At 56.6% G+C, this 10,096-nt stretch overlaps 1 protein-coding gene across 1 annotated transcript in view; it reads right to left on the reverse strand.

The window, feature by feature from the left end:
- The window catches only part of RGS9 (regulator of G-protein signaling 9), a 50,419-nt gene extending 40,329 nt beyond the window's left edge, over nt 1-10,090 (reverse strand). Inside the window, 7 exon segments of the mRNA XM_010856060.1 lie at nt 441-517; nt 1,968-2,026; nt 2,280-2,331; nt 2,515-2,621; nt 3,661-3,711; nt 5,711-5,807; nt 10,021-10,090. Of these exon segments, the coding sequence (XP_010854362.1) occupies nt 441-517; nt 1,968-2,026; nt 2,280-2,331; nt 2,515-2,621; nt 3,661-3,711; nt 5,711-5,807; nt 10,021-10,077 (500 nt within the window). The 5' untranslated portion in view covers nt 10,078-10,090.
- Between the last annotated feature and the right edge of the window lie 6 nt (nt 10,091-10,096).

Below are 10,096 nucleotides of genomic sequence, written 5' to 3' on the forward strand. Positions count from 1 at the left end.
CATTTCCTTCTCTAACTACACTCTGATAACATTTTTTTTAAAAAGATAAACTTCTTTGAGCTCATGACACGTGAACTGAGGCGGCTCACAATCCGGCAGTGCTGAGCAGAGTACCCTCTCCCAGTCTGGATGCAACACCTCCAGCCTCACTCCTGCCACTCTCTGTGCCAGCTCCGCTTCAGGTGGGCACCCCCCCGCACCGTCCCCCCAACCCCGCTCCTCTCCCTCCCTGCCCCGCCACCGTCCTCCCACCCCGCCCCCTCCGGACACCCCTCTCCGCTGCCTCCAGCTCCCCGGACAATGCCTCTCCTTTCCCTACGCCTAGGCCTAGCCCGCTGTTTAACACACAGACACCTGATAAAAGCTCATTTTTTTTAAAGAAACAAGGAAGGAGGGGAGGGCAGAGGGATACCAGAGGACCAGGGCGAGCGCCGACTTACCGGTACTGCTCTCTGGCCTGCATGATGACAAAGTCCCACTTGTAGTTAATTTTTTTGTTCAAGAAATTGTAGTTTTCCTAGAGGAGGAAGACAAAATGAGAACACTGAGCCTCAGGAGCTTTGCTGTGTGCAGTGGGCAGGGAGCCCTAGTCAACCAGGAGACCTAGCCAAACGCCCCCTCCCCACCTGCTGTGCAAAGGCTTCATTCACAGGGTGATGCCAAATCCTCAACAAGCTTTCACAACAGAAGCCACAGGTGGGCTTGGATTTTTTTTTTTAATAAATGTATCCTAGTCTGATTACGAAGATGGGAGTTGTGTGGAGAAGAATGTGGAAACTTAACAGTCAACAGCAGAGCACCACAAACCCACAGAGCTACAACCTACCACCGTGTGTGATGCTGGCCCTTCTAAAAACGTGTTTGGGGCTTCCCTGGTGGCTCAGACAGTAAAGAATCTGCAATGTGGCCTGGGTCGGGAAGATCCCCTGAAGAAGGGAACGGCAATCCACTCCAGTATCTTGCCTGGAGAATTCCATGGACAGAGGAGCCTGGAGGGCTACAGTCCATGGAGTCGCAAAGAGTTGGATACAACTGAGCAACTAACACTCTCACTTTCAAAAAGTAAACACAGCAAGATTGTTGCCATCTGCCCAGAAACCTAGCCTTTTGAGGATTAGGGTGTGTTCTCTGAGAAATCTGACTTATTCTGCCCAAAACAAAAGCCTGCACTGCTGTTTTCCCATCTCACACTCAGGTTCAAATCTCTCCATCCTGGACCTAGAGATAGTCATACTGAGTGATGTAAATCAGACAGAGAAGGAGAAATAGCGTATGACACCCCTTATATGCAGAAGCTAAAAAGAAATGATACAATGTAACTTGTTTACAAAACAGAAAGAGACTCGCAGACTTAGAGAAGGAGCTTATGGTTGCAGGTGGGGAGGATGCCGGGAAGGGCTGGTCAGGGAGTCTGGGATGGACCTGTGCACACGGCTCTATTTAAAGTGGATAAGCAAGGATCTCCTGTCCAGCACATGGAACTCTGCTCAGCATTGTGTGCCAGCCTGGACGGCAGAGGAGTTTGGGGGAGAATGGACACGTGTATGTGTGGCTGGGTCCCTTTGCAGTCCACCTGGCACTGTTACAAGAGCATTAATCTGCTATACTCCACCACAAAATAAGAAGTGTTTTTAAAAAAATCTGTCCCTCCTATAATGTGCATCGTCACACATGTTAACTCCTCTTATTTGGGGACAGAAAGGAAAGCAGTCGCTACTGTGAGCCCAGGAGTTACTGAGACAAAGGCTTAAACTATAGCAGGAGAAACCGTAGCACAACATGGGGGAGACTACTCCAACCAGCTGCTTCCAAATATTAATATATGGGCGGATGATGGATGGGCACAGGATGAGGGATGGAGGGGTGATGAGCGCATGTGTGAATGGAGTAACGGGGGGACGGGGGAAGCAGCTCAAGACTGCACTGCACTCAATGACAAGGACCTATACGTGAAAGCGTCTCCATACCTTCTCGTATTCCTCTAAAATCCCTTTCTTCTTGATATTTCGCTTGGCCAGATAGATGGCTAGAAAAGAAAACAACACCGTTTTCCACCCTCATCGCTTGTCGAAACGATAGCCTAGCCTAGCCATAGCCTAGCCTATGAGCTAGGCTGCCATGCTCAGTGTAGCAGACAGGACACTCCGGGACCCGCTCCCGCCCCCAGGAGCCACTCCTAACACAGACAAGGTCGTGACGGCCACAGACGCCGCCAAGACGCAGCGTGCAGCTGGGCAGCATGGGGAGCCCTCGCCAGGCCGGGGGCGGGCGCGGTTTACCGTAGTCGACGTCTTCAGCCGGCCACTGCTGGGTGGGCCAGAAGTACGGCGTCTGCGAGAGAAACCAGGCGGCCAGACTGACACAGGCTGTGCGCCCCGGGCCCCCCGCCCCGTAGCCTGAAACATGCCTCGGCCTCTGCCACTGTTTCTAAAGCTCTGGGAGGATGTGAAGCTGACCGTTAAACCTCCAGATGACATCCTGCCCCACTGACCCCAGGTCAAGGCCGAGGCTCACCTGGAATCGATAGAGGCTGCTGTCGGGCTTCAGAGTGAGGTTCCTGGGGTCTTGCAGGGGATAAATGTAGCCATACTTGACAATGAAGTTGCCCAAGTTCTGGGCCTCTGGGGAGGAGCAGGTGAGACAAGGAAGTTAAGAGCAGGGGCCAAGAGCAGAAGCTCACCGCCCGCCCCCACACAGCACCCCAAACGCCAGGACGGGCACCCCCATCCTCATGGCACTTTCGCCAAGAAGTGGGAGCACGGTTCCTGACCTTCGCTGTGGACAAGTACCAGCTGGGGAGACGGTCCCAGAGTGTCCCCCAGCCTGGTCGCCCCAGAGACAACTCAGTGCGTCTGGAGGGGAGCCAGTGAACCCCAGGACTGACGGGGGCCAGGTTTGGGGTGATAGATGGGGACTTCCTGGAGGAACACCGTTGAGTCTGGAGAAACCCAGGAGCAGGGAGAGTGTCTCTGACCAACAGACCCTTCTTCACCCCGTGAGAGGCAGGAAGGGGCGGTCGACTTCTGCCCCCAGTTCACAGCTGACTTCTGCCCCAAGCTGGACTCTGCCTGCCCCCAGGGTCCAGGCTCTCCGAGCTCCCCTGCACACTTCACAGGCATCATGTCCTTCCAGACCAAGTGTACATGTGCATCACCCCCTCCAGGAAGTCCTTCTTGACTGACTCCTCCCCAGTTACTCCTTCGACTTAGTAGTAGCAGTCGTCATATTAGTCGCTTCAGTCATGTCTGACTCTTTGCAACCCCATGGACTAGCCCCCTAGCCCGCCAGGCTCCCCTGTCCATGGGATTCTTCCAGCCAAGAATGGAGTGGGTTGCCATACCCTTCTTCAGGGGATCATCCTGACCCAGTAATCAAACTTGGGTCTCTCGCCTTGTAGGCAGATTCTTACCATCTGAGCCACCAGGGAAGCCTGTGACTTACACATCTCAGTATTTTGTACGAAAAAATAACTGTGTCCCCCCGGTTATCACCCCTTCCATGTTGAGTCTGGCTGTTTTACTCACAAAGGCTTCAACTCGCCAATTAAAAGGTCAGTTTCTCAGAGACACAGGTTGAGCCCCACCCAGCTGCACCCAGATACGCCCCAGGGTGATGCCCACAGCAGCCCTCAGTCGGGCTGAGGACAGAAGGCGCTCTCACCCAGTCCAGAGATCCACAGGCGCTGGCTGATCCACTGGAGGACGTCACTTCCTGCAAAGCAGAAGGGTCTGGCCAACGTCAGAGCCTCCCCAACACCCACCCACACGCTGCCACCCAACTGGCCACCTCCCTGTCCAGCTGCTCAGATCTTCCAGGGACCTCCCTGCACCCCACCCCCCAACTATGTCCAGTCCAAACCCCCAGCCCATGATTCAGGGCCGCCCACGATGTGAGTCCAGCCAGACTTCCACCCCATGTCCCCGCCACCCCCTCAGCCTTCACCTCTCAGAGGTACTGACTCTCTTTTCTTACTGATACAATAATGGGTGCCTGGACTGTCATCCATCAAGAGGGAAGTAAACAGACTAAGTCTTGACCATTGGAAAAAAAACAGCCCCAAAGCAAGCTGTCCATGGAGCTCTGGATGGAGCTCAGTCCTGGCAGTAATGAGAACCCGGATGGGAGGGGAAGGGGGTGCAAGGGGGTCGGGGTGCTGGGTCTCTGACGCCCCTACATTCCCCAGCAAAACTCTGATGGCCAGTGGTACATCCAAGCCTGGCTTTTCAGGTCATCATAAAGGCTTCTGTCAAAGCAGAAGGATGAGACACTTTCTTAGGAACACTCTGTAGTCTTGTTTACAACTTTAGACCGTGGAACGTGGGCTCTGCCTGCCCTTGAGCCCTGCACATCTGAGGGCTGGCCCCGGGGGCAACGCAGATGGGAGGCCAGCAAGCAAGAAGGCAGGGGAGGCAGACGGGGACGAGATCGGGGCACGGGGAGCCCCTCCCAAGGATTCACATTGATCCAAGGGCCAGGACAAGCTGAGCCCCACCAGCCAGCCGAGAGTGGACACGGGACCTCAAGGAAGCTGCGTGTCTCCTGCTCGGCCAGGTCCCCGGCCCCTCAGCAGGACATGCTCCTCATCAGAGGCGGCAGCATCATCTCAGAACAAAGATGCACCCCAGCTCCGAAGCCATCGTGCAAATGCCAACACCACTCTTTCTAGCAACCCCAGCCTGCTTCCCAAGGGCTGAGCTAGGTGCCCTGCCTGAGTGGAAACTGGCCCACGAAACACACCACAGCGGGGGAGCCAGGGTCTAAACCCCACTGCCTGTGCCCTGGGGTGGGGGGCACAGCACGGCTGAGGGGGGACGGCCCGTACCTGCCCCTTCGTACACACGTCCTGGGCGCACACATGTCCAGCCACCCACTCCCCACGTCCACGTGCCCACCGTGACAGTCCCGGAGGGGCCCCTGTCGCTCTCGCCACCGTGACGGTCCCGGGGGGCCCTGTCGCTCTTGTCTTTATTCAGCCCCTTGCTTATTCAAAAGCAGACTTCACCTAAAATCCGACTTAAAATCCCAGGACTGGGTGTGTTATTAGACAGTCCACCCCCGTCTCTACACAGAGGTGTGCACACCAAGGAGTCCCCCCGCCCCCAGCAGAAGATGGGTTAGCGCTCCCCGCCAAGGAGCCAAGGACTTTCGCATCCACTTGGGCACTTCCTGAAATAGACCAGATGGGATTAGGGGCTCCCAGGGCATCTACCACATGATCTGTGCTGATCTCAGCTCGCACGTCAGCCCCGTCATCCCCTAAGTCCCGGTCACCTGCCCTCCGAGGGGGCAGCAGCGCTGACCCAGTCTGCTTTGATCAGTGCCGATGCTACACGACAGGGGCTCCGACTGCAGTTGGGATTCACCCACGTAGGAGAAACGAGGGGGACCGTGGCTGAGTGGGCAGTGCCCCAAATCCGGGAACCGAGGGGGCCCCAGGTGCCAGGAAGGACAGTGTGTCTCACACACCTAGACAAGGGATGAGAGGCTGGACACTGGACTCGTGTGTGTGTGGAGGGGGAGAGTGTGTGTTTACTCTACCACTGCAGTGCAAAAGCAGCCACCGGTAATACATAAATGGGGACGTGGATCTGTTCCAATAAAACTTTATTCGCAAATACAGAACAGGGGCTGCTTCTGGCCCGTGGGCTCTAGTTTGCCAACACCTGTGTGTGGTCTGTTCAAGCCAAGACCAAATAGCCAGACACCTTACCCGTCATGGCGTGAGGGATGCTGACGACCGTGACCTTCTGGTTCTGCACCCTGACCCCTGTGTCCGGGTCCTGCATGTCCTTCACAAGGGCCTCGATCTGCAAGACAGAACAGCCCGGCTCAGCTGAGTGGCACCGAGGGAGCAAAAGATGCCAAGAGGAACATGGGGCGCTTACAACCAGGAGCCCACTGCTGTCTCAGGCCACTGGGCCAGCCGAGAGGCTCACAGTAGAGGGGAGCGAGGAGATGCCCCGGGATGGGGGTGGAGGGGGTGCTTCTCTTGGACACGGGTGGGGCCCGAGGGGCCTCGGGCTGCAGGAGGCACCACTTCTGCATTCACACCCGCCCGTTAGCCTGGGACACACCTGCTCCTTCCAGGGCTGCCTGCTATTCAGACGTGAGAGTCCGGGGCCCCGTTTCCCACGTTAGCTCCCAGAAGAAAGTCCACATTTATCCCAAAACTTGTATGAGATGAAACAGCAACATTTCATGGAGTCCAGGCGCCCAAGCATTGGAGAATAGAAACCCAAAGTATGAGTTAGAAACCTGAGTTTCTCCAGCAGAAAGTCAGGGGGTTTGATTCCTTCTCTTTGCATCAAAAAAAAAAAAAAAAATCTAGTTACAAAAGGTTTGAAAATAACCTTCCGAGGAGGAATAATGAGAGTTATTTTAAAAACACAATGACGGGAGTCAGATTTCTCCCTGGCAGGTGTCACACTTCTCAGAAAGGGGGGCTGGTGGGAGGGGGAGCAGCAAAGGGACCTCGAGAACATTTGGGGTTTGGGTCCACCGTCCTCAGATGTTCTCCAGGGAAGTCCCCCTGGGGTCTCTCCAGGGAGGAAACCACAGGACTCTGGCTGGTGGTCTCATCTCCAAGAGACTCTCTTATGGCACCACTCCTCAAATTCATAGGTTGAGGTCCTGTCCCCCAGGACCTCAGAATGTGACTGGATCAGCAGACAGGGTCTTTGCAAAGGTGACCAAGTTAAAAGGAGGTCATTAGGGCGGGCCTGGCTGGTGTCCACTGAAGAGATGAGGTAAGGACTCAGACACACACAGAGGGGCTTCCCTGGTGGCTCAGGCGGTAACGAATCCGCCTGCAATGCAGGAGATGCTCAAGAAACACAAGTTCAATCCCTGGGTCGGGAAGATCCCCTGGAGAAGGATCTTCTCAGAAGGAGAACAGCAACCCACTCCTGTATTCTTGCCTGGGAAACCCCAGGGGCAGAGGAGCCTGGTGGGCTACAGTCCACGGGGTTGCAAAGAGTCGGACGCGACCGAGCGACTGACACACACACACACACCGGCCGGGGGGACGGGGCGCCACGTGAGGATGCCAGCAGAGCACGGCCCCACGGGCCCCGCAGAGCCACCCGGAGACCACTGCGCACACCTCAGCCGGGGCGTGCACTCCGGGCCGCGCCTCTGCTGTCATGGCCCAGCAGAGCCGTGCAGACCCGGCTTCCAGCTCTGCCTCCGGCAGGAAGGCCCCGTGCCCATCACAGATGGGGCCATCTGAGCCACACCCCAGGTCCTCAGCAGGTGAGAGGCCCCACCTTTCAGCTTCAACTGCTGCCAACTCCCCTCTGCTCCTCCCTACGCCTGGGAGCCCAGAGGCCAGAGCGGATGGCCACCCGCACCCCAGACATCAGCCCCCTTCAAGCCCCCCAGACTCAGCCCCCCACGATCCTGGGGAGCAAGAAGTTGGAGGGGGACCCGGGCCTCGCCTGACCCCGGGTGACCCCAAGCTGGAGGCAGGATGGGGGAGTTGGAGGCCACGTGCTGGGCGTGACTGCAGGTGTGACAGGGAACTCCAGTGTCACCAGGAGCAGGAACGGCAGCCCACCTCCCACGCCCACGCCACTCCTGCAGGAGGGAGCTGTCATTCACAGGGCAAGATCACGAGCTGGAATTTTCCTCGGAGCCCGAGAAGGTTCCCCGGGGGACGATAATCATCAGCCCTTTTCTGCACAGACAACGGGCAAGTCAGCGGCACCGCGGAGTTGTCTGCCAACAGGGGACGAAGGAGCCCTCCCGCCAGGGGCCAGTAGACACTGGATCACATCGCCTACGGCTCTCCAACCCCTGGGGGCACCACTCCCAGACAGGCCCCTCCCCAAAACCTGCTCTGCCCACCTGACAGACACCTGGGAGGCACCCCCAGGGCCCCGCCAGCTGCTGCGGGCTCTGCATTTGTTTCTGCCGAGTCTCCCACTCGCCCAGTGGACCTGGCCTCTGGGAAACGTGTAACCTCCACCGACCCCCAGGCTTGGCCGCCTGTCTCTGCCTGCGCCTGGCAGGTCCTCCGCCTCCAGGGCGCCCTCCAGCGCTGCTGCTGCTGACATGCGGGGCCAGAGGCCCTGTGCGCCTGGGGGTCTGGCAGCACCTGCCTCCCCCCAGAGATGCCAGGAGCAGCCCCTTCCCCACAACATCCCCCAATGTCACTCAATGTCCTGTGGCCTTTTCTCTGCACCGAACATTCAAATCACCTGGGAAGCTGCTGCTTCTTCTTTTTTTTTTTTTTCAGAAACACCGATGTTTGGGCTCCACAGATTTAACGACTTAATTACCTCCTAAGTAAATCAGAAACTCTAAGGCTGGTGATCTGATGGCCATAGTTTTGAAAGTGCCACCAGAGTGGAGAGGCCCTCCTCCCCTCTAACCAGAATCGTTTTTCTAACATGGGAACCAACGGGTTTTATTCCTCCCCAACTTTAAACTGTCGAGCAGCTCCTCACTGAACACAGAAAGCATCAAACCCCCAACCTCCGCAAGACGTGTGCGGACCCTGAGCCCTCCTTCACCACCAGCCCTTCCATCATCAACTTCTCACCGCCCAAGCTAGTTCCGCACTCCCTGAGGGCTCCCCCACGTCCCCGCACGATTCCCACATCCGAGCCCTGGGTTTCCCTAAATGCCGTTCTTCAGCGTGTGTGTGCTCAGTGGTGCTCAACTCTTGGACCCCATGGACTGCAACCCGCCAGGCTCCTCTGTCCACGGGCTTTCCCAGGCAGGAACTGTGGAGTGGGTAGTCACGTCCTTCTCCAAGGGATCTTCCTGACCCAGGGATGGAACCCTGGTTTCCTTCATTCATAGGGGGATTCTTGACTACTGCACCACCTGGGGATCCAGACAGCACCACCGACTCAACGGACTTGAGTTTGAGCAAACTTCAGGAGACAGTGAAGGACAGAGGAGCCTGGCATGCTGCAGACCATGGGGTCGCAAGGAGTCAGACACGACTGAGCCACTGACTAAACAACTCTCTAACGTATGCTCTTCCCCAGGGAGACGACGCTGCACCTCTGCTGTATACCCTCACACCTCTACACCTGGCAGACGCACAGCTTACTGAACTAAGTGGACCAGGGGTGACCAGTGGCCCAGCGTAGCCCAAACTGCCCAGCTTTTAACACTGCAAGACAGATCAGGGCAGTTTTGACAACAATAGCTTGCTGAGCTCCAAGGGTTCAGGGCAGCTCTTACCGTCACAAAGGATTCAGCTAATTCTCCTCAGGATAAGCCTAAGACAGAGGACACTTCACTGCAGATGGGAGCGGGTGCAGGCGAGTGACCCAGGACAGAAGCCTCTGCCAACCTCCTCCAATACCATTTATCTAAGAGCCCAGAACAAAATGAGCCACTTCATCCCCAAATATATCACCCCACAAGATGCGCTCCACCTGGCACAAGTCCCCAGGATGGACACCCAGTGCCTGGCCACCTGGTTTGAGAAAGCCCTTGCAACAGGAGGGTCCTGACTTCTGCGGCCGGCCTAGAGAGCCGAGAGTCACGAATACACGCACTTGAACGAGCAACCCAGGGATGCTGGAAGCAGGGTGTCTCTCTAGCTTACAAATCACACCATTTCTGTATGTACACATTAACCACACACACAAACACACACACACTTTAAATACTGCCGCTTTGAATCAGAAAACTGTAAACATGTTCATTTACTCTCTGGGCGCCTTCCAACAACGTCTGGAGACTGTCTCAGAAATGACCCAGCCGCGCCTCCTCTCCCGAGTAACAGGTTGTTTTCAGCCTCCAGCTGATCACCGCCCCGCTGCAGACTCTCCACTATAAACAGGTTACAAGGAAACCTAACCAATACAGACTAAGACACACAGACAGACAGACAGACAGACACACACACACACACACAGACACGGCAAACCGTCACTCAATAACATCAAGGAGCGATAACCGACCACCGGGCCGCCCCCAGCCCAGCCCACGTCCCCACCGGCACTTCCCCGAGGTGGTCCCCGCGCTCCTCCCGGGCCCGGCGGATGGCACCGCGCTCACCTTCCGCAGAAACGCCATTCTCGGCCTGTACTGCTGGCCTTGGTGTCGGATGGTCATCCTGGCTCCTGGGACTCAG

Source organism: Bison bison, unplaced genomic scaffold (genome assembly GCF_000754665.1).
Source record: "Bison bison bison isolate TAMUID 2011002044 unplaced genomic scaffold, Bison_UMD1.0 scf7180017864371, whole genome shotgun sequence".
In the NCBI taxonomy this organism is placed as follows: Eukaryota; Metazoa; Chordata; class Mammalia; order Artiodactyla; family Bovidae; genus Bison; species Bison bison.